Raw genomic sequence first — 23,769 nt, 5'->3', positions numbered from 1 at the left:
TTGCAGCCTACCACGCGGCATGGAGTCTAGCAGTGCTGCAAGTAACATTCTAAGCAGAACCAAAACCTATCGGCAAGTGTTGCTGCCCTAGCGTATCCTGCAGCATTAGTTCGCGTAGCTGCTTACGGTTGCGAGGGGCCGCCCTTACTGTCTCCTCGGCTGGCTGGAGTCGCAGCCAGGCGTCGCTGTACGCGGCGCCGGCAAACTTATGCAAGTCAAGGACTTGCGGCTGCGTGACGTCAGCCTTTGCTGCTGCCTCAGAGCTCGCTGAAACAAACTGCATCTGCCCCCCGCGGAATAGACGAACGGCCGTTATGGGAGTTTGCAGGTATTTCTGCGGCCCTGTCTGGTGCGGCTGCGGCAGCTGATGGCAAAACTGCAGGGCGCTGCTGGAGGAGCAGCCGAGGAGGGCAGCGAGGCGCGAGAGGGGCAAAGAAGCCCCCCCAACTGGTGCAGCAGCGATACACGCAGCGATGGCAGCCGCACGCAGTGCATCAATATGCCGGTAGGCCGCAGCTTGCAGGAGAAAGGGAAGAGTCTTCGCGATGCGCAGCACCCGGAGGATGTTTCCAGCCGCCGCTGCAGCAGGCACACACTTGAAGAGAGCGTAGCCCATGAGGTCTGAGGTCGGGTGCGTTGCGGAAAACCTCATGGATCGCTTGGACTGTTGAGAATTGCGGGAACGGTCCGCGCTGGCTGACTGCAGCAGGGGCAGAAATAAGGGCAACGGGTGCGCTCGTAAGATTTTCACAAAGAAACGGCTGGCGCTGTGGGAGGGAGAGGAGAAGAGCACAGCGCGACGTAGTGTGCAAAGAGGCCTAGTTGGGTGCAGTGGCTAAGAAGCAGGAACCAGTATCTAAGCAGCAAGAACATAGTAGGCATACAACGGCCTTCTTAAAGAGAAAGAACTTGGAAAAAGTGCTGCTCTCCCGTGCAGCGGCAGGTGCAGAGCAGCCGAGCGGCATGGAAGACTGCCAGAGTCACACACTCATATTGGCCAGGCAGAAATGGGGGGGACCTGTTGTAGAGGAGGGGGACTTGTGCCGACACAGAAGTGTATATCCGTCTCTCAACATAGATGTACTCTGTTAGGGTACAAATGAATCGAGAGTGTGTGGATAGGAGGCTATTGGGAGAGGCGCCTTGTGGAAGAGGTGGAAGCAGACACCGCAGGGTGCGCATGCACGAAGAGTGGGCCGCAGGGCTCAGGCGGGGTGGGGGTGGGGGAGAAAAGAGGGAGAATCGAGTGGCTCAAGACAGTAGGGAAAGGCGCACAGAGGCAGCGAGGCACTTATTACAGAGCAAGGAAGGAGTGCAGCGCAATATGTTGCATGCGCCGCCACACCCACGAGCCGCGCGAGGAGGGAGTTAGGTCCCGAGCCGCTACTGAGGCGAACGCTAAGGGATAACAGCACTACTGGTTCCCAAGCGCAAGGCCAGACCTTACTGCGCTCACTGCTGCATATAGCAGCAGTGAGCGCAGTAAGGCTTCTGTCTAGGTGACAGCAGCAGCAGCAGCATCAGCAGCAGTTTATCGTGTCCCCCTACCTTCAAAGATCAGGCGCGCGGACAAGCGGCACAGACGTAGCTGTTGCCATCCTTCCCTTCCTACGAGCAGCAGCAGGCGCTGAAGCAGGAATATCTGCTGCTGCTGCTGCTGCAGAGGAGAAAGCAACGCATCATACAGGAGCAAAGCAGCAAGCAGCTGATCCAAGGTACCGGCATCCGTTTGCAGGTGCTGAAGCACTAAGGAAAAGTGTATCTGTCCTCCCCCTCCTCCTTCGACTGAGCGCTTCCGTTGCCGCTGAGTCGCCAGCTTTACAGCGCTGGTGGCGCGCTGCAGCTGCTGCAGCAAGGCCGAGAAGGCGGCACGAATCAACAAACGGTTGAGGCTGGGTGCGAAGGCAGCCGCTCGCCGAGCTGTCTGCAGGTCTTCTGCCTGCACCCCGTTGTTCATACTACTAGTATTAGCACTAGTACTACTACCACTACTAATATTACTACTACTACTATCAGTGCTGCTGTGGTCAAAAGTACGGAGATGGTGGGAGGCGCCCTGCCACTGCTGCTGCTGCTCTGCTGGCTGTCCGCACAGACGGCATTTGCTGCAGCAGTGGCAGCGCCCAAAACAGTGTGCTGCTTTGGCGTTGTGGTACAGACGGCCGCCCCAAAATACCTCCGCGAAGAGCATAAAGCGGATGCTTCTGGCGATCTGTGCCCATTCGATAGCAGGCGTCAGCTGCTGCTGGGGAGGCTGCTTCTGCTGTTGTTGCTGCTGCCGTGTTCGCAGCAGCAAGCCCTGCCTCTGAGTGCGCAAGCGGTCCGCAATGAAGGGGAAGCCGTGCGGTTGCTCTTTCAGCAGCAGAGTACATTCGCACGGCTTGCTACCGGGGTGGCCGCTGTTGCTGCTGGCGCCAGGCTTCAGGAAGGGGCAAGAGGCGCTCGTATCCGAGGAGCAGACGGGGAATATTAGAGACGGCAATACATTACCGAGGAGGTAGCCGCTTAGCTGACACAGAGCTTCCACACTCAGGACCTCCTGCTGCACTAAAGCGCTCCCCTTGCTCCGGTAGCTCGCGCTGGTGTACATACGGCGCATGAACTGCTGCGTGAGGCAGCGGCGTGGCGCTGCCTCGAGGAGATTGCGGCAGAGGGCAGACCGGAAAGAAGCCTCAGAAGGACCGCAGAAGGAGGCGCTGGGGGGGAAGAGACAGCAGCCGCAGCAACAGGGTCCGTCCTCCCTCGGTGCTTCTCCAGCCTCCACGACTGTTGCGCCTGCATGCGAGGCGAGCCGATTTCCTTCCTCCCTTTCATGCGCTGCGGCTATGGCTGCTTGGGTTGCTGGTGGCGCTGCTGCCGGGCCTGAGGCGCTATTCGGGGAGTTCTGGCTCCGTAAAAAGGGTCTCGTGGAGCTCATTGTGGCGATAAAGGGGGGAAATGAAGCGCAGCAAGCAACAGCGGTAGCCGCAAGCCTCAAGAAACACGGTGCCAGATACGCCCCTGGGGTAGACGGCCGCCGGTCGTTACTCCGCGTGGGAGGACGGATAGTTGTACAAACGTGCTTTCCTCCGAATAGGCTGTTATCGCGAAAAATGCGCAATTTAAACGCCCTAGAACGATCGTAGAGCTACAAAGAGCACGAATTCCTTAAGCAGCTTGGCAGGTGAACACTCGATTCCTTTGAAGGGTCACTCGGGGGTGTGCGTCGCGAACCTTTTTCCTGCGCCTCACATACATTCGGGTGTCTTCTTGGACGCCTAGGCTCCCTCCAGAGCCGGAAAGGGCCGCCAAAACGTACAAGAAACCCTGTGAAAAGGCGGTTTCCCTCGTTCTCTCTCCTGCTCCTGCTCGTGGCTGCAGCAGCACCTGCATGCAAGCGTCCAGCGGCAGCGTTCTCAAACGGCGAGCTCTATCTGCAGCTCCCTCTGAGGGCTAGCAACCAGTCATCGCAAGACACGAGGTTTTTAAGCTAAGAATAGGTGCCTACGCTTCTCCATTCCGGGTAGCGGCATCGTAACAATAGTGGGAGACCAGATAACTCCCCAGACTCCACTTTTTTCGGGTCCTGCTGGCTGCTAGCCAGCTAGTTGACTCTGGAAGCCTTTTTACTCCTCGCAGAATTCGTGCAGCCTCTGCCTCCTTCCTTCACGGTTGGCAACAACCCGGCCGTCCTTTGGGCAGCTGGCGGGTTGGGCTCTCCATGCTGCAGTAGGACGGGAAGGAGGGGCAGGGGGCAGCTGTATTTTTGGCTAAGCGGAAAACTGCCGTCCTTGTTGAATGGTCTTTCTCTGGATGCGTGTTGATCAGCATCAGCAGCAGCAGCAGCAGCAGGAGCAGAATCAGCATCAGTAGCCAGCGTAACTGCGTCACTCGGCCTCCGCGAAAGGGCAGTAGCAGCCACAGACAGGCACCGCAAAGACGGCGAGAAGGAGATCATGCCGTCCAGCTCAACATGAAGACACGAGGCTGCGCAGACCCTGCAGGGCGTGCCAGAAGAGGCCCTTGCCTGTGGGTAAACGTGGGGAACCTGCTGTTGCATGCACTGGATGCGGCTGTTGTGCTGTTGCTGCTCGCCGCTGTGTTCATCGCGCCCTTCCCCGCCGGCGAAAAAGCAGCGGAAGAGTTGGGGTGTCTGTACAGCTGCCTCGCCCCCCCTCCTTCTTCAGCCCTGCAGCAACGGCAGCAACAGCATCACCATCATCAGCAACCGCAGCAGCAGCATCCTTTCACGGAAGAGGAGGTCCACAGGGAAATTCGCAGTCCACCGCATGATGAGGAGGCAGCGGCAAAGAGGGGCGGCAGCCTCTGCGCTCCTCGAAGGTGCACGAGCAGCCGCGTGCCTGCAGCCGCAGCAGCAGTTGCCGCTGTTCGGCTGCTGCAGAGCAGCAGCGGCGCTGCAGCAGCGGCAGCAGTCCACAGTCACCGCATAGCTGGGGCTATTCGAGAAGCGGCTGGAGCGGTAGGAGTGGCGGCAGGGGGGGTGGCTAGCAGAGCCAAGGCGGCAGCCAGCGTGTTCGTAGAGAAGGCTCTAGTGCAGCACTTGCGCATGCAGCCTCGGGGGCAGCCAAAGCTGATGCCAGGGGGCCCGATACTGCTGCCGTCTCTCCCTCCCTTTCTCCTGCCTTCCCCCCACAGCCGGCTGCAGGGGTTGCTGGATCTCCTGCCTGGGTTGCTGTTGAGTGTCTCCTTTGCTCCACCAGGCCCTCGCCCTCGCAGCAGCACCAGGACTAACAGGGCAGTCAATTTTGTATCTGAGGTTCCGGAAGGGCTTAGCTACCTGCTGCTAGTCCGCTGCCTTCTGCTGCTTATTTTTGCCGTCGCGTATCTGGCCTTGCGGCGCAGCTGCGCTGCAACTGCAGCAGCCGCTGCAGAGGCGCAAGAAGCGATGGCAGCGGCAGCAGCTGCTGGACGGCAAGAGTCTTGTGGGGAGGGCGAACGCAGGGGCCTGCGCCGGCGCAGCAGAGCTGTGAGAAGCTCGGAGAGCAGTCCAAGCGACGACAGCAGCACAAGCGATTGCAGCAGCCACAGCGCCCGCAACAAGAGCGCCGACAACAGCAGCAACAGCATGTGCGTCCTCTTAGGCAAGCAGCTCTGGGGAGCTGAGCGACGAAGACAGATGGGCCGCATTGCCGCAGCGAGGGCTTGGCGGCTCTCTCTCTTTTCCTGTCTCTTTCGCTTTGGCTTCGCTGCCGCTGCCCTGAGTGTTGCGCCTCTCGTGTTGGAAGCGTCTGCCTCTCCCTCCGCTACTGCTACTGCCGCCGCACTGGCTGTTGTTTGTTGCCTCCACGCCTCAGCGCTCCGCTGCGAATACAAAAGGCGAACTGCGGCTGCCCGCCAGCTGAACAGCAGCAGCAACAACAACACCCCCAGCAGCTCCAAGCGCTGCTGCGCTGAGGCCAGCAGCAAGGAGCCTGGATGCAGCAGCAGCAGCAATGGCACCAGCAACCCCAGCAAGCCCGCTGTATCGAAGGAAGACGCGCATCAAGACGCCTTCCCTGCCTCCGCGACTGTCTCCAATAGCGAGTGCAGCCATAGGAAGAGAACCCCACAGAGCAGTCAGAGGTGCTCGTCCTTGTTTCGGATGCAACAAGGGGACTGCAAAGGCAGCTCGATCTGCTGCCGCTGTGTCTCTACAGTTTCAGGCCCTGCCGACGCCCTCCCCGGCGCTGATGCCAGTGGAAACTCGGATGCTGTACCTCAGCAGTCTAAGAAGCCTAGCTGCAGCAGCAGCAACGGCGTTGTCACTGCTGCTTCTGCCGCTTCCTCTTCTTCCCCGTCCTCGTACCGCCTCCGGGCTGTCGCATGCGTTTTTATAGGGGCAGTGGCAGCTGCTGCTTTTGAGCCGTCCCTCGTGGGTGCCCTGATGCCGGTGCTGCTGGCTCTGACAGGGGGGCTTTGCGCCTATGAAGGCCAGGAAAAGGGCGCTGTTTGTGCATCACATTTGCACGACGGCTGCAATAGCAGCGGCGGCAGCATCAGCAGCAAGGGGGTCAAGTATTTGCGCTTGCTGTTGCTCCCCCTTCTCGTGTTGCTTTTAGCCGCAGCTCTCGGCTTCGTAGTGGGTGCGGCAATCGCTGCAGCTGGAGAGATCGCGGCCTTTGGCGAACCCCTGATCTTGCAGCAGCAACATCGGCATGTTTTCACCGTTTTAGTGCAGCGCTTGCGTCATGCAAAGGGGGTGTTGCTGCTGAGGTTGGGGAGGCCGCTAGAGCTTGTGCGGCGCTTGCTGCTGCAGGAGCAGGTCTCTTCGACTTTGGGCTGGAGAGCGGCAGACAGCTCGACAGGCTCCACAGTTCTCGCTGGATCGGGAACTCGCGGCAGCAGCAACATTGCGTACAGCCGTCACAAAGCGATGCAGGTGCTGTTGTGGCAGCAAGGGGGCACCGAAGGGGGGCTGAAAGGGGCGGGCCCTTTAAGCCTACAGCAGCTCTTGGCACTGTCCCCTGGCGGCGAGCTGGCATCTTCGTTCGGAATTTTGCTGCTCTTGCCGTTGCTTCTATTCTCGCTGCGGCTGTTGGCGAAGTGCGTTGAGGTGTTGTGGCTGAGAGGCCCTTTCCTGCGGGCAGCCAGTCGCAGGGGGCCGCTTGGCAGCGGCTGCAGGAAGTGCAGCCTTTCCTCGAAGCAGGCAGCGCAAGAATGCGACGCCTTAAACGCAAGCAGCAAAGATAGAAGCGGCAGCAAATGCACTGGCCGTGAACTTTGCAAGTCGGAGGGGCGCCTGTCAGAAACTGGTTTGCTGCTCATCGAGGAATCTCACGGGAAATCTCATGGGAAATCTCATGGGGATTCTTCGAGAGGCTCTACTGATGCTTCTAGCACATGCACCCGCGGCGAAAGCAGCGCTTGCACCACCCATGCCAGAAGCTGCAGCGGCACCAAGTGCGAACGCGAATGCATCACACCTAGCCTTATCCCATGGTTTCTATGTGGAGATTTGGCTATTCCTTGGCTCGGCAGTGCTGTCCTTCTGCTGCTGACACGGCCACACCCAGCAGACACGGAGGGCGAGCGGCAGCAAGCCGGTGATCTGGTGCCGCTGCTGCTGCCGTTTTGTGCAGTGGTGGCAGTCTGTGGGGCCGCAGCAGGAGCTGCCTTGCTGCAGCAAATCCTTTTAACGGTTGAGCCAGGCTCCTGTGCTTCTCGCATTACTCGCGAATATGATTCTTCTCCGTCTTCCGCGGATACGCCTGCTGAAAGTTCTTGTTTGGGTCCATCTGCAGCAGGGTCACACGCTGCAGCCATGGAGGCTGTGTCTCCCGCGCTGCGTGACGTGCTTATGCTGCAGGAGCAGAGGCATCTATCCACCAGCAGCACACCCACCATTGCAAGCAGCGGCAGTTGGCACGAGTCGGCCGGTCCCCTGATGCTGATGCACGCAGTGTCTCTACGGTTGCCGTCTCGCGCTGCCGCTGCAGCACTCCAGCTGCGTAGGGCCTCTTTCGCATGCATTGAGGCAACCCTGAGGAAAAGCCCCACCCTGCGCCGCATCCGCCGATTGGCTGCGCGGCAGAAAGAGCTAGCACAGCGGCTGCTGACCCCCCAGGCAGCTGCCGCTGCTGTGCTCGGCGTCTTGCTGCTGTTGCTCTTTGTTTCTGCCGCTGTAACGTCGCTAGTCCGCCTTGCCGCTGTGGCATACCTATCTCCTGGAGGGCACGCCCTGCACGCACTCGAGAGGATGCTGCTGCACAAGGCATACCTGCAAGCGCCTGGATGTGACGTAAGCGCAGAAGCAACGCACAAGGTGGAAGCCCTAAGGGCTGCAGCTGCTCCTGCTGGTACGTGGGGGGCAGCAGCAGTGCAGACCCTCACCGTTCCCTCAGTTTTCCACCAGCTCTACGACGCCACGCTGTATCCGGATACCGGGGAGGCCGTGCCAACAGCAGGAGCTGTGATTTATAGCCGTTGGATTGCAGCAGCCGCTGCTGCGCCTCACTCCGCAGCGGCAATAGCAAGGGCAAGCCGTGCCGCTGCTGCGCCTCTAGGGACCCTGGAGAACCTTTTGCAGCCGCTGCACCCCTTCCTTGCAGTAGCACAGCGACACCTTTCCCCGAAACACCACGAAGCTCTCAACGCAGCTGCATGCACCCGCGAGGTGCTCGGCACCCACTCTCACTACTTCCAGACGCCCGGGTCGGTGCAGCAGCAGCAGCAACAACAACAACCGCGCGAAGCCGCGCCGTGCAGCATTTATGTTGCTGCGGATGTCGCGTCTCTGGGAGCTTCGCCGTTCGCTGCGCCTCCCCCATCAACGTGTGCCGTTCACTGGGGTTCATCAGAGGACTTTTTACAAGCTTTCCAGTCGCGGAATTTCACGTTCCTCCTTACAGCCACCCCGCCGGATGAGCTTTCCAGTGCACTCGGCGTCAGTAAACGCAGTGAGCGCAGCGCCAAAGGGCATTATTGCTTGCTTTTCGCTGTGGCAGGGTTGGCAGAAGTGCGGTTTGACGCGTCGCCGCTGCTAAGACTGCTAGGCCTTCCAGCTGCTCCTTGGCTCTTCTCCCCCCAGGGTCCCCGGCAAGCGCAGCAGCAGCAGCGGTGGCGTCAGCTGCGCCTGAGAGAAAGAGACTCTCAGAAGGCGACGTTCCTTTTGTCTGTGTCTCCCTCGGCCTTCGTCTACTATAAGGCGGGCCCAAAGCCCCCACGGAGGCACTTTAGGGGGGGCGCTATGCCACATCACCATTCGCAGCCGTGAGAGCAGCAGCCAGGCGCACACGCCAGCAACTGCAACTGGATGCAGTTACCAGCAGCACATGGAACGTGGAAGGCATTCTTTCCTGCGGCAAAGTTCGCGACGGGAAGGCGCATAGCTGCAACAGCAATTGGTTTCAGGCTACCTGATAGTGGGAGCGCGCGAGGGCAGCAGGCCTGCGCGGGGATGCGGAGCACAGCACAGGACTGAGTAGGGAGGGGAGTAGAACCGAAGGCCATGGCTGCTAGCCAGCGCCTGCTTCTTCATGGCTCCTGTTTACCAAATTGCAGTGGAGGGGTGCGCTTTTGCAAGTTCTTTTTTGTCAGTATCAATTGGCCTCTACCCTGAATGGCCAGAAGTTATGCGCGAAAGGCACTGTCAGCCATCAGGGAATTACTTCTATGTCCCCGCGTGCGCCGCGCGGCTTTTCGCTCCCACGCCCCGCCCGCTGTGTAGGAGGGAGCAGTGTGTTGTTTTACAAATGGCAGTTCCTAGCCTTCAGAAAGCTCGTTTGGTTCTGCAGAATATACTGCGTGGATTTAGTTTTGCCTCTCTGTGGTTCCTCACTCACGCCGCAGGGTAGCACTAACGAGACTAATGTGCAGCGACACAGGAACAAGCACAATGCAGTGCGGGGAGCGTAGGTTCTGCTGGGTGCCTATTGACTGCGTCTGTGGGGCGTGCAATGAACACCCTTCGTGGCCAGAACAACGTCCCCCCCGTCTAGCGGCAGGCTGGAAACTTTGATAGAAGTACGTACACGCGCTGGCACGTACACGATTCAGATGTTCTCTAGGGAATAACCTCTCTCGACCCGCTTCCATGGCGCACAACAGCGGGAACGGCTGCAGAGAATCACTTGGAAACTCGGGAAAAGCGCCATTGCTGAGAGTATTACCCCCAAATTTCATCGCTACAACAGGCAGGCAATCCCTACAGCCTCTCCGGCAGTGCAACAGGAGGGCCATATGAAGTCCTCGCGAGTCCATGCACCTAAGGGATATGCAAATATATAGGCAACAAAACAAAGTAATAAATTAGTTTGATTTTGAGTTGATCTCAGGGAATGTTTCCTTGTGGATTGACCGCATCTACGGATCGCTAAACGTCCAATGGTCTTGTGGGCAGCATAGGCTTTTCTAGCACGAGAGTCCACCCTCTCTCCTCTCCCCACTATAACTAGTGTGACTGGTCCAGTTTTTCGTTTTCTCTCCTTAGGCGTGACGAATAATTGCCAGGAGAAGTAGAACAAAGCTGCAGATACGGAATGTGGAGCTGTCTCGAGGCATGGCTGCCTTTCCAAATGATTCGGCCGAGTAGCTAGCGGCTTGTGAGGACGGGCCCCCTTCCCACCATTCTAAATGGCCATTTGGCCTTTTGTTATGCACAGTAAATAATTCGTTAGACATATGCCCTTTCAGCTTCTTTATTCCCAAGAAGCTCAGCGGATTCCGACGCAGGACGTCTCCGCCTACGGAAGACCACGAAGGCCATAGAAGGCCTCTGAAAGCGAGCCGCAGACACAACGCGAAGCATTTAAGAGGCGCGGAGTGCACAGTACGTGTCATGAGTTTCTTGTTAGCTCGCGTCAAGACGCAGTCCCTTGGCCAGTGCAATTGCAACAGGGGCAGCACCAGCATTGTACGCCGCGGAACCTACGGCGCTCAGGAATCTCTCAAACAAGCACGGCACAAGCAGCTGTACATGCTTCGCCGTCTCCAGCTTTTGAGTCCATATTCAGATAGAGAAGGCACAGCCCGGTATTGGGGCCCTTATGAACCCAAGAAACTGCAGAATACGTCCTGCATACACCTGAGGGCGTTGCTACTGGCTGCCTGTTTGAACACCTGAGCACGCAACACGATTCTTCTGCTGCCGCACTAAACCCCCAGAAATGACAGATCAAAACGTCGCAGCAGGACAGGGAGTAACCCAAAGCGGCGAACACGGTCTACAGCAGACGACCATGGAATCCTCAGAGCCGCCTGAGCAGCAGCAGCAACAGCAACAACAGCCAGCGCAGCAAGCTGCTCAACAGCAACAGCCACAAGCTGAACAGCAACAACCAGATAAAGTTAATCAACAACAGCAACAACAACAACAGCCAACTGAACAGCAGCAGCAACAACAACAGCAAGCTGAGCAGCAACAGCAGCAGCAAGCTGCCCAGCAGCATCAACAGCAGCAGGCTGCACAGCAGCAACAGCAGCAGCAGGCTGCACAGCAGCAACAGCAACAGCAGGCTGCACAGCAGCAACAGCAGCAGCAGGCTACACAGCAGCAACAGCAGCAGCAGGCTGCACAGCAGCAACAGCCAGCTGAACAGCAGCAGCAGGCTACACAGCAGCAACAGCAGCAGCAGGCTGCACAGCAGCAACAGCAGCAGCAGGCTGCACAGCAGCAACAGCAGCAACAGTTGCAGCAGGCTGCACAGCAGCAACAGCAGCAACAGGCTGGACAGCAGCAACAGCAGCAGCAGGCTGCACAGCAGCAACAGCAGCAACAGCAGCAGCAGGCTACACAGCAGCAACAGCAGCAACAGCAGCAACAGCAGCAGCAGGCTACACAGCAGCAACAGCAGCAACAGCAGCAACAGCAGCAGCAGGCTACACAGCAGCAACAGCAGCAGCAGGCTACACAGCAGCAACAGCAACAGCCAGGTGAACTGCAGCAACAGCAGCAGCAGGCTACACAGCAGCAACAGCAGCAGCAGGCTGCACAGCAGCAACAGCAGCCGCCAGCTACACAGCAGCAACAGCAGCAACAGCCAGCTGAACAGCAGCAGCAGGCTGCACAGCAGCAACAGCAGCAGCAGGCTGCACAGCAGCAACAGCAGCAACAGCCAGCTGAACAGCAGCAACAGCCCACTGAACAACAGCAACAGCAGCAGCAACAACAACAGCAGCAGCAACAACAACAGCAGCAGCAACAGCAACAGCAGCAACAACAACAGCAGCAACAACAACAGCAGCAACAGCAACAGCAGCCCGCTGACCAGCAGCAACAACAACAGCAGCAGCAACAACAGCAGCAGCAACAACAGCAGCAGCAACAACAACAGCAGCAGCAGCAGCAACAGCAGCCCACTGACCAGCAGCAACAACAGCAGCAGCAGCAAGAACAGCACGCTGAAGAGGGGCAGCAAGCCTCGTCACCTGGGCAGTTGCAGAAGCCATCTTCAGAGCAACAAGAGCAGCAGCAAGGTGGTGAATGTGGGCTAGGGCAACAAGATCAGGAAGCACTGGAGGAGAAAGGAACAGGCAACCAGGAGCAGTTGCTTGGAGAAAAGGTCGGGGCTGATGCATTGCAACGTGAGACACAACAGCAGCTTTCAGAAGGGTCAAAGGCAGACGGCCAGCAGAGTGCAGTGCAGCAGCCAGTGCTTGAGGAGATGCAACAACAAAAAGACTTGCAGCAGCCTGAGAAGCAAGTGCTAAATGTAGGAGCCGGAGAGCAGCCACCAGAGGGGCAGCAAGAACAACTGCAACGTTGTCAGGAACTGCCTCCGCTAGTCGCGCAGGAGCAACAGCCCTGTGAACAGGCTCAACTACAAGCGCAGGTGGAGGGGGGAACGGGGAAAGCCTCGGAAGCTGCAACGGACCAGGCTGCGCAGGTGCCTCAGCCTTCTCAACTAGAAAAGCCACAAGAGCAGCAGGCTGCCCTCCAGTCAGCGACGCCCACTGGGGAGGTGTTGCAGCAGCGGAATCAGCCAGAGCTTACAAAGGGTCAGCAAGAAGCTCTCCAGAAGCAGCAGCAACAGCAGCAACATGCTCAACAACACCACCTCCTGCGTTTATTGGGCAGCATTGAGGCTCCGTCTTCTGCGTCCTCATGGGTTATTGAGGCTCTTGCGGACGTGGCGGCACTGCAGGAGCAGGGCCTTCTTCAGCTGACAGGGCATTTGCCTAAATGCAGTTGCTGCAATGTGCAAACATCTGCAGACGCTGCACAGCCAACTTTAGCAGCAGCCTCAGAGCCGAAAAGTGTAGCTGGTGCTCCCGCAGCATCCGCTCGAGCCCAAGAAACAGCGAGTGGAAAGGCGGATGGGAGTATGCTCGATACTGACCTCGAGAAGCTCCCCGTGACGGGCCTTTTGCAGTCTATTGCTGCTGCGGAGGAAGCCTTGGAGGAGCAGCAGGAGAACCAGAAGCAAGCGAAGGCGCTGCATCAGCTCCTCGCAAAACGGCCGGTGCAACAGCCCGAAAAAACGCTGCCTGAGGCCTCGCAAGAACTGATTAAGGCGAGAAGGGTCTATATGCGGACTGTGCTGGTATGGCTTTTGCAGTTACAGCAGCTGCAGCGGCGGCAGCTACACGCGCACCACAGCAGCGACAAAGGGGACATGTGGCTGCAGCTCGAGCTGCCACTGCGAGCTGTTAGCAGCGCGGAAAGACACCAGCGCCGATGTGCATTGTCCTTCCTCCGCAAACAGCAACAACAGGCGCTAGAGATACAAGCGCAGCGTCTGGCTGCCTATGAGGATGAGCAGCAACGGCATTCAGAGCAAAATCAGAAGGTGCAAGCGGAGCAACAAAAGGATTCAGCGCCCAGTGATACGCGTCTCCGTGCTGCAGCGTCTGCCGTAGATGCGTTTGCAAGGGGGCGAGCTTCTTCTGTAACCGCTCTACATGCGTCTAAATCAGCACCGCCTGATCAACAGGATGCCAGCCAGCCATCCGCGGTCCCTATTAAGAAGCCATCCTTTTTGGAGGGCCTCAGGCACAGAGCAGGCAGTGGCAGAAGCAGTAGCCTGATGAAGTCGGGGAGTAGTGCAGCCGCTGACGGCGCTCAAAAGGCATTCGAGGGAGCCAAGCGGCTCCTTTACAAAGCGGGGAATGTCCTGACTCGTCCGGCTTCATCTCTGGCTGGTGCAGTGTTTGCTACGAAAGGCGAGTCAGGAAATGGCTCTCGCCATATGCAGCAGTCCTCGCAGAGTTTGCTACCTCCGGGTGCCTCCATCATCAACAGCGCCCCTGAGGTAACGGCAGTGGGAGCCGTGACAGAATCTTCAGAAGGCGTGCAAGTGCCACCCGAGTTGCCGCTTACACTCTCTAGCTCGGAGGAGTCTACAAGGTGTGCGCGAAAGGAAATGGACACGAATGGCTGCCAGCAGCTACTGAGCTGCTTTGTCAAACTCCTTCAGCTGCATTCCAATAGTACTCTGCGGGGCCTAGACGCAGCAGGAGATATCCGTACGGAAGCGGCCTGGGAGGCATGCTGCTCACTTGCCGCAGGTAGAATCCGAGACATCAGTGCCGCGCTGCCTCAGGGGCCGGAGTCTCAACTGCCGCAGTCGCAGCAGCAGCATAAGCCAGGATCAGGACAAGTTAGTAATGGCGCTTCCGGACCATCTGCACCCCAAGTTTTTATTCTCGATGAAGCCCCCACGAATCATGGGAAGCGAAAGGAGGAACTCAGTGCCGCTCTCCAACTGCTGGAAGTCAGGCGTTGTTTGCTCTTGCTGCGGCAGCGCCCAGAGCATGTTGCGGTGCCGCTGCTTCCCCTTAGTGCAGATGAGTCCGCTAGTGAGGGTGAAAGCGAGACGGCTTGCCGCTCAGCAGCGGATAGTCTCACATCGTCCCCTCTGCTAGCCAATAGAGCACGTGACCGGGCGGAAGCCGCAGTAGCAGCAACAGCAGCTGCAGCAGCTGCAAAGACACAGCCCAAGGAAGCAGAGGCCTTGCTGCTAGCGGCGCTTGCGCTAATCGAAGTGCTTCTGAGAGGACAGAAATCCTTGCGATTCCTGAGTCTTGGTGCCCCCGTCCTAGAGCTGATAGCCCAGGCCCCAGATTTCCTCCTTACGGACTGGCACAGTCGCAAGGTTGCGAAGGTGCAAAGGCGTCTGCTGCGCCTTATTGCAGGCTCCTGGGGCGCTTTGGAGCACAACATGCCCCGCCGGCATATTGAGGACAAGGACTTTGCAAGTGAAGACAAGCAGCACGTGTACCCTCTGCTGCACCTGCAGTGCCTCGAGGTTTTGGTGCTGAATAAACCCAAAAAAGGCTCTGCCTTATCCCGCATGCTGACAGTTTATGCTAGTGACAATTACAGCAGTTGCAACACGTGTAGCAGCAGAACGTCTTTGAGCAGCATGCCTTCTGTTCTGGACAGTGGTGTTCCCTCCGCAGACCAGGATCTGCCCGCATGGTCGCCAATAGCAGCAGCAGTAAGCAGCTGTGGAAGCGTTACGGCAATCAACGCAGACGAAGGGCCTCACCAACTGCCACAAGTTGGTGAGGCGGCTGGGTGGATGTGGCACTACAAAGTAGCCAAAGGGCAGTCATCAGGAATGGGATCGGGCGTTTTTCCTCTTGTCAGTCCGCAGATGCCTAAATATCCAGGCGCAGATGGAGTTGCATATGGCGAAGGAACGCAGCTGCCTCTGCAGCAAAGACAACTATCATCGTCTTCCGCCGCTGCTATGGAGCCACCTGGGACAGGAATCGATGGCGGCGCGCTGTGCTGCTTTGGTGCCGCTGTTGATGTGCGCCCCTCCATCCTTGCCGCTTTCCTCTGCCAGCCTGATGAACTTCAGCAGCTACTAAGGCTTATCGGAAGCCTTTCAGTCCAACGTACGTCTAACGAGAACACAACGCACCAGAAGGAGGATCAACCGAATGGAAGAATTCTGCGTTCTGTGTACATATGCAACACTATTGCTGGACATCTTCACGGGTACCATCACATGGGACATGCAGCCGCAGATTTCGCCCTCGAGGAGGCGAAGAAGCACAACCTGAGGCCGACAGTAGCTGAAGCAGCGGTAGCTGCGAAGCCAGCTGCAAGAACACAGACATCCGGAGAGAATTTTCCTGTAGACGATGGCGAAAAGGGGGAAGAGGCACCCCAGAAAGCTACTGCCGCGTATATTTCGTTGTCAAGCCGCAGATGTAGAGGCCCTTTACTGGAGAGCCAGGCGCAGGTACTCCCAAATATCACCCGCCTACACTTGAAGCGCTGCAGCTTGCTGCTGTCGCTGCTTATCTGCCCGTCTCTGCAGCAGTTACTGCTACAACGTACTACCGTCCATGTCAATGCCCTGTTGCTGGCTCTGGAGTGTTGTAGTGGCACCCTCCGCCAGCTCTTTGTACACTGTATCAAGGGCGAAGCAACGCCACCCATGAAGCCAGATTCAGAGTCAATGCAGCAAGCAGAGGCGAATTTTCCTCCACAGCTCCCACCGGCCCAGCTACCGAATGATGCTACAGAGCAGCCTAAGGAGGGAGACTGTGGCGACCTTAATGTGCCTGCACCCGCTGTGACAACAGCAGAATCAGCATCTGCGGCGGCTTCTGGTGAACTAAAAGACCGTAGGCCCCGGCTAGTGCTGCCGAAGCTGGAGCATTACGGCGGTACCGCCTTCTTGTTCAGCCAGGCGGCTGGGGGCTTCTTTTGCCCATCCTTGAAAAGACTATGTCTTACTGATGCGCAGCATTGGCTGGGGACTTGCCAGGAGGAGCGTCAGCAGCAAAAAAATGCAGTAGGGCAAGCTGCGGCAGAAGATGGACGACAAAATAGAAGAACGATAAGTGCTTTTCTGCAGCAATTCTTGGAAACGCACATGTCTTTTCTGGAAGTTATTGGAGTGGATTATGCATTCCCTATTCTCTTCTCGTCTGGTGCTGCAACTCCTGACGCGCAAAACCACAAGCTGCAGCACATGGGCATCGGACGACTTCCTCGTACTCATGGAATACAAGAGGAGGAGGAGGCGAACCAGCAGTCCGGGCTCTCACCCCAGACCTCACTAGAGGGTGCATCACCGATGGCCTGTAGGCGCAGCCAAAGCCACAGTAGCAGCGACAGCGGCGACAGCTCAAGTGAGAAGGAGGAGGAGGCCGAAAGTTCAGAGCTTCCTTCAGGCCCTGTCTCGCGCAGCCTTCCGTTTGTTGTCTCCGATCTGGGACTAGCGGCACAAATGCCCTCTCTGATCTCTGTGGCTGTTTCCGGGGCTGTTACTGTAGATGCCCTGATGCGCCTTACTGGGGAACCCCAAGCTGCGGCCGGTACAGCTTGTGTTTCCCCACCGCTGAGGTTTCTTTTCCTGGGTGCGATTGTGTCTGCCTCCGAGGAGCCATCTGTTGGGGTCTCCCCGTGTAGCACCAGACCAACAGCAGCTGCTGCTGCGGAAGCTGCCGGTGTCAGCTCCCGCACGGTAGATCAGTTGCTGCAGCGATGCCCCTCCTTACAGGTGTTTGCACTACACCACCTTCCAGCTGGAGTTCATCTGCAGGTGCTGGAGGCCCGTCTGAAGCGCTTGGGCTTCTATAGGGTCAGCCGCCGTTTGGTCACCGCTTTACGCCTTTACGAATTGGGAGTTTACGCTCACAAGGCCAAGGGAGACTCACATTGTTCTCTAAACTCGACTCCTCATCCCCAGACATTCATAGAGACACCGCAGTCGTCGGAAGGAGGGGAAGGTGGATGGGAATACACCTCGGGCCCTTTTTCAAAGGAGAAGCCGTTACAGAATGAAAGTACAGCAGCACCAGTCAGTGTACCAGCAGCAGCCGATGCAGTAGTGGGAAGCTCCTTGGAAGATGCAGCAAGTACACGGGCTGACAAGCAGACAGGCAGCATGGAGGTATCTGCAGCAGGTGGTGGCGGTGGCGTTGCAGTCAATACGCTTCGCGGTACCAACAACGACAGCCTTGCCGCAGGTGGCAGTGCTGGTACTGAACTTTCTTCTGAAGAAACTGGCAGTTGTCTTCCGGAGTTTCTCGCCCTTTGTGGTGCTGCTGCTTGTCTTGCGAGCCCAGAAATTGCGGAGCTAAAACAGCCGCACTATGTTGCTGCTCGCGAGCAGCTTCAGCACGAAACCATTGCTGCGGGTAGACGATGCTGCGAGGGTGAGGAACCTTATGCGCAGCATGGCAAGCCCAATTCTGAAAGGCTGGCTGCGGCCGTGTCCTGGCAACAGCAGCAGCGGAATGTTCCAGATGTATATGCCGCTCTCAGGATACTGAGCAAGTGGAGATATGTCTTTGTGAAGGCCTCTGATGGCATCAATGCGATTGGCAGTATCATGTAGGGTAACTAGAAGCTACGCGCCCCCACTTATATCGCATCTTCGTTTGAATTGTCCAGACTATGTGAATCCGTAACCACACTCATTTAGACACCAAAGTTTGGAGAGGCCCTTTCAGGCAGGGGACTGTGGACGTTGCATCTTCTATGAAACGCTCTGCTAAATAGCTGCAAATAGGCTCTTTGATAACTCTCACTTGCTTTTTTATGCTTATGTTCCCTCCTTTACCTCATGACGAGCATTGGCCTTTACTTTTCTTCCGGAGTACGGAGGCAACTGCCATTTCCCCACGGGCCGCCTTTAATGAGGGCGGAGAGCGTCCCAGTGGATTGTACCGGCGAAATTCCTTTATACAGGGAAAGTTGGTGGCTGATTCGTAGTGTGCACCACTACGGAGGAGAGACAGCTGATGGAGATTCACGAAATCAGCGGCTCGCTGTTGTGCAGCCCATTTAAAATACATAGCAACTTCACTGTTTCAACCAAGCGGGGGACATGCGCCCCAAGAAACCTTCTGTACTGCCAGGTAGTTCGAAGCGTGAATGTGCTTCATGAAATATTCTGAACGATTGCCAAGCTCACTGGTACTACAGGAAGTGCAATCCGCTCTAATAGTGCAGCACCTACAAGCGATGTGATAAAGAGGATACTAGGTAAACGAAGGGGTGTTAAGTAAATAGACGGCAAGAGTGGTGCCAAACAGAGGCCTCATATTGGCGGGGAAACGCAGCGGGTCGAACCTACTGGACTCGCACGAGGGGCTCTCCCCATTCGTAATGCGTCAACTGACTGGATCCCCAAACTCTGGCAATGCGATTTATTTTCGGTAGAGCTGGGACTAATGACAGCCGCACTTGCCCCCCCGTCCATGCACTATTTCACTGACAAAAATTCAAGTGACCGAAAGATGCATACGCTCGTCTCTCTCCCTCGAGTACATATAGACTTTTTCACTAGCAAAGGCTGTGTGCGCGTCCACCCTGCAACCTCTGAAGCAAGATCATGAGCAGGGGAGTTACGATGCCCACAACTGCTCAGCGCATCGAATGCGAATAATAAGATCATCACGACTTCGCATCAGTTTTGCATTCATTTTGGCTAACCTCAGCTTCACTTGCGTAGGTACAGAGCACCCCTGCAGAAATCTGCCACAGTACTTCTATGTGCCTACACTATTAGATAAATACATACAATAATCTGGATCCAAGGACGCTGTAATGGTTCTCAATGTTGCACTGGCAACTACAGCTTGAACGTGCCTTTTGATGCAACAGCTAAGCCACAGAAAACTTCCGCCTTCCCAGTATTTACGGCCTCTAAACGCGCCCTGAAGATCATTGAACACCAACCCATGGCTTATAAATGTAATCGGAAGGCCCCAAGTCGAAAGTGTTTGTTATCCTGAATTGGCCCTAGCAACATTGGAACCACTGTTGACCCTTTCCAAGTAATGCGACCATCTACAGCACCTATCTGCGAGAGGAGCTTTACTCTGCATTACTCTTGACGTTGAATATAAGAGTGCTTGTCCTTTGTGTGGCTGGTATGATTTCGGCCTGCTCATGCCTCAGGGTGACGTGCAGGAGAGTGTACCTGGCAGAAATATATGTTGATTCATAATTATTCACCCTCCTCAGTGCGGGAGTGCAGGTCTTCTCTCTGTAAATTCTAACCCTCCTTGCAATGCACTCAAATATGAGGAGTAAGTATTCATACTCATAAAAGCGCCTTATGAAAATCTTGCCCACTCTCCTTGCCTGTGTAGTATCTGTTCCCCCAGCTCTATCCTAGGCTCCTGCATTATTGCATAAAAGCGCCGGTGTGAAAAATCAGGTATTGGTGAAGCTCCAGACAGGCCGTTGAAATCCAGTTGACATGCTAGCTTGCCAGAACAAGGGCATCACGAAAGCAAATGGAAAAAAGCCACCCGGGACCATGCGACTAGGTTTGCTCTTTGGTTCTGTATACTTTGCCCGTACCATCCGCGACCCAATGTTTTCCCCACTCGTCTCCCAAGACAACTTTCCTGAGATTTGTCTCCCTCTCATTCTGTGGCTGAGCCTTGTTGACAGCTGCTTCTCGTTCCCTTAGGGAACGTCTGCCAGGCACTCATAAGGCACGGGAGTTAGGGATTCACATGCTTCCAAGAAAGATAGGCAAATGACCGGACGCGCCGCAGCATCAGAACGTGCTGCGGCGCCCTTCGCGGATCGGATGCGTAGCCCTCGATGCAGCTCGGGCTCTTCTCAGTGGTAGCTTTGTGGCGAATCGTCAACAACACGGCCCTCAAGCCATTCGCTGGCTAAATTAGATTCCTTTTTGATTCTCGTGGCCACCCACGCCAAAGATTACATTCAGTAATGGAACATATCTCAATCCGCAAGGGTAGAATCCGATCACGCAGACCAAGAGAGCACATAAATTCTGTGTGGACCAGAAGTGGGGCTGTGAAGAGGCAGCGAGTGTTTGCTCCAATGAATGAACTGGAATGCGTCTACATGTTTTCGTGCGCGTGAGCCCCATTTCTCCACCTTAGAGTAAATACTTTTAAATATACATGCATGCATATTCCACACACGTACATGAGTACCGACACCTCCCAGCATAAGTTGGGGAGGGTCGGTTTTGCATCCTTATTGCAAAAGGAGGCCATGCTCCGCCTCCCCAGCTGCTATCTGTCATTTGCCTGATGATCAATCTGATGCAAAGCGGCAGCAACTGGTCTCTGATTTCTCTAACAACCTTCTTGCTGTTTTAGCCGGCATTATTCTTTTAGCATAGACACCTGGAGTAACCTGGTAACTGCCCCTGTGCAACGCGCCAGCCAGAGTCCTTGTAGAGGTAAACTCAACTTCAGGCTAGATAGAAATTCTATAGGTCATTGACTATTCTTCTAAAAATGACAACCGCGGTTTCCTGTCCGCGCCTTTCAGAGCTCAGACAGGAAAGAAGGGAAACTACTGCGCGTTGCTGCAACTCTCTAGGAACATAGCATGCAGTCTATGCGGGCACAACATTGCGTATTCTTTTGTTGAACGAGTACTACTAAAGGGTAAAGAGCATACACGTACAAGCAAGTCAATCAGTCAGCTTTTTACACGTCCTTTTCAATTATAACTCGTGGAAAATAAAGTGCGTATGTGTAGCTTAGCGGGGTACACCCGCTCCTGGACAGTGGTAGTCCTTTCCATTCAATGTTGATGGATACGGATACGCTATAGATACCACAGTGATCCTGAACTAGGCAAGCGGTATAGAGTTTGCCTCAGTGAAAGAGCACAATGAGCGGCACTTAGGAAGCCTGGATAACACAAGCGGCCATGTGCATAAGGGATCAAAATTTGGACTCTGGTGTCTGTTGTTGAAAAAAGTATATTTTGTCACCCCAGCTATGGCAGCTAGTGGCAACTGATCAGGAACAAGAGCACTACCCTACTCTCACAAGAATTTCTGCCGCATACCATCACTGTTCTGGGTAGGGGACTGCCGTTCGTTTATTCTACGCTCACGGCGTTGATGTAGCAACATACTGCGCAGTTTTAGCACCACACTACAGTTTGTGGCCTGCAGCCTTTACCCCATACGTTGATCATTCCGACCTAAGAAGCTTAGTCCTCGGGACGTACTCACCCCTGCAGAAGGGTCACCACTGCGGGGATCAGATCTCTGCGGATGTCTATCCGCACTTTCGTCCATGTGTCTGCCCTGGCCTCTTTTAAATGTTTTTACTAAATGGCGCATAACCCCCTAGCTATGTTCTACAATAGAGCCATGCGAGCCAAATGCAAAAAGCTTCTTTGGAGCACTTAGAAGGCAAAGATAGGTGTTAGGTCTGCTGGGTTAATTCGAAAGCCTTGGGATGTTTCTCCCCACAGCGTGCAGCATGCGGATGCAGAAGAGTAGTAGCAGCACAATTGGGATTGGTTGAGACATGCTGCAAGCTGCTTTGAGGCAAATTGCTGCAGACCCATCCTGCGAGTACATATAGCCCTGCGGCATTTGTGACCCCCACGATTGCTTGTAGGTCATCACAAGGCTCCCTTGGTGGCATTTTGCTCGCTAGGCACTTCCGGCAAACAGAATTGCTGAAGCTCCGCCACATTTGGTTTTGCAAAATGACCATATTGCGGCTGCCTCATTGTTGTTCAGCCTCCTCCCCACCCTGCTTCTTCGAGTTGCCTTCCTTCTTTTTTCTGAGCGCCTCCTCTCTCTGTAATTTGTGCAATAAGGGCGACTGGATTTGTTTTAGACGGCCGAAGTCGGGGGTTCCCACGAAAACACGACCCACAGAATCTCCAAAGACATTCGTCGTAATGTTTTTGCTCTTCTTCTTGGGGGGACCTTGGGGGGCATTAGAACCTTCCTCCTCGGCCGCTGCCTTTTGTTTCTCCCGCCGCTCCTCAGCCTTCGCTTTCTCGAGAGACTTTAGGGCAGCTTTCCACTTTTCAGCTGACGGCAGGCGCACACGGTCCGGTCTGTAGCGAAGCCCACAGCAGCAACAAACGGGGTATTCACGTGATACTGGAAAGAGCCGAAGAATCTCGGAAAACAGCTCCTGTATGCCCCAGGCTCAGGCCCCCGCCCCCCCAGCTTACATACACAAAGAGCTGCCAAAAAGACCGTCAAGCAGCAGCAACCCCTGGCGCCACAAATTCCCAACTAGCAGTCAGAGGAGATCCACAGGCAAAGTGCAGCGCATGCAGAAATAGCGGCAGCAGGCAGGAAAGCAGGCAGGGAGCAGAGAGACACAGGACGTCGGTTTCTTACTTCAAATCAATTTGAGGGCCAACTTCTTCCAATTTGACGGCGGGGCCGCTGCCAGCCCTATTTTCCTCCTGCGGCTTTACCAAGGCGATTCTGTAATGCCGAATACAGATAAGCACGCCCCTGTATCCCCCTCCAGCAGAGTTCGCTCCTACTGCTGCTTCCGCTGCAGGTGCACCTTCTGCTGTAGCACGCTCGCCCTCTGCGGCAGCAGCCTCAGCCCTCATGGCTGTTGCACTCGAGGCCTGCACTGCGCTCACCGCAATAAGTCTGTCAACGCCACCCAGAAAGAGTTTTTGTTGTTTCCCGTCTCGCGGGCCTCCCACCGATCTAAAAAGGTCCCCAAAGAGATTTTTTGCGTTTTTGAGCTCCTCTGAAGCTTCCCAAAGGCCCCCCTGAAGCAGCACCAGCGGCGCCGATCCAGCGGCTGGTGCCTGAACGGAGGCAAAGGCTGCAGCGGGAGTGTAATGGCTGACTGAAAACTCGTGCATGTCCAGGATCTCGTGCTCATAAACCCGGCCAAGGATGAGGCGCGCGGGACGTTTCTTGCTACTGCTCGCAAAGGCAAACAAACCGCAGTCGTTCTTCCTTGTCAAGTACTCGATAGGCTCCGCATCTTCAAATGGGTGCAGGTCCTGCTGCTTCCGCTGTGAGAGAAACACCGCATGCGGCTTCTTCAGATCTCGAAGGTCCCCCAACAAGGCTTGCAATTCGGTATTGCACCTGCCGCCACGCATCAGCAACAAGCTCTTTACTCCTGCGTATGATTCCGACTCTCTTGCAGCCAAAATTTGACGCCCCTTGCGCGTTTTGGCCTTGCGGGAAAGTGTGAGTCCAGCCGAACCTAAGGAACCCTCCCGCTTTGCGGATAGGCTGGCGCCTCCTCCCTTCTTGGACAAGGCCTTCCCTTCTCTTCTTCGCGCCTTCTTAACCGCCTTTCCCATCTTCTGAAGGGACCGTCGCGCGCACGGGGGCTGAATGGGAAACGGAGAGGCCACGTCTGGTATTATCTCTTGCTTCCCCCGCTGCAGGTCCTGCTGCAGTTGTTCTACGAGGAGAGAAAAACCCAGCCTGCAGCTAGCTAAGGACCCTCCACTGTGAATCTTAGAGAAGAATTGGAAAGGGCAGATGTCGGGGGTTTTCGATCTCGAGGCCTCAACTCTGGGCTAGAGGGCCCCCCAGCCCGGAAGGGCGTTCTGAAAGGCGAGACTCAACTGCAGCTTCAGCGTCTTTTCAGCGTTTGAACCCCGAAATATAGAATGCCATATAAAACCAGTTCCTAATGGTT

The 23,769-nt window shown here is 56.0% G+C and overlaps 4 protein-coding genes across 4 annotated transcripts; 2 read left to right on the top strand and 2 right to left on the bottom strand.

Moving 5' to 3' along the window:
• Positions 1–49: 49 nt before the first annotated feature.
• On the bottom strand, positions 50–2,917 carry LOC34618848. The gene is made up of 3 exons (XM_026337279.1): positions 2,793–2,917; positions 1,549–2,696; positions 50–579 (listed from the first exon to the last, which is right to left on the bottom strand). Exons 1-3 carry the CDS (start codon positions 2,915–2,917, stop codon positions 50–52), a joined length of 1,803 nt encoding a protein of 600 aa, XP_026193064.1.
• A 1,035-nt stretch (positions 2,918–3,952) lies between these two features.
• LOC34618847 lies at positions 3,953–8,692 on the top strand. The gene is made up of 4 exons (XM_026337270.1): positions 3,953–4,240; positions 4,280–5,356; positions 5,525–6,569; positions 6,630–8,692. The coding sequence occupies exons 1-4, from the start codon at positions 3,953–3,955 to the stop codon at positions 8,690–8,692; spliced, it is 4,473 nt and encodes a 1,490-aa protein (XP_026193055.1).
• A 1,891-nt stretch (positions 8,693–10,583) lies between these two features.
• LOC34623147 lies at positions 10,584–18,723 on the top strand. The gene is given in 13 exon segments (XM_026337260.1): positions 10,584–10,638; positions 10,683–10,902; positions 10,904–11,282; positions 11,627–11,761; positions 11,886–12,042; positions 12,231–12,478; positions 12,561–12,959; positions 13,122–14,324; positions 14,604–15,573; positions 15,799–16,844; positions 17,022–17,602; positions 18,026–18,155; positions 18,448–18,723. Coding segments are annotated over 13 exon segments (5,799 nt in total).
• Positions 18,724–21,852: 3,129 nt separating this feature from the next.
• On the bottom strand, positions 21,853–23,425 carry LOC34623148 (ribosome production factor 2 homolog). The gene is made up of 2 exons (XM_026337250.1): positions 22,485–23,425; positions 21,853–22,192 (listed from the first exon to the last, which is right to left on the bottom strand). Exons 1-2 carry the CDS (start codon positions 23,423–23,425, stop codon positions 21,853–21,855), a joined length of 1,281 nt encoding a protein of 426 aa, XP_026193035.1.
• Positions 23,426–23,769: the final 344 nt, after the last annotated feature.

This window comes from Cyclospora cayetanensis, unplaced genomic scaffold, assembly GCF_002999335.1.
Source record: "Cyclospora cayetanensis isolate NF1_C8 unplaced genomic scaffold, CcayRef3 CcayRef3_contig_10, whole genome shotgun sequence".
Lineage (NCBI taxonomy): Eukaryota > Apicomplexa > Conoidasida > Eucoccidiorida > Eimeriidae > Cyclospora > Cyclospora cayetanensis.
This window is presented reverse-complemented; position numbering and strand designations above follow the sequence as displayed.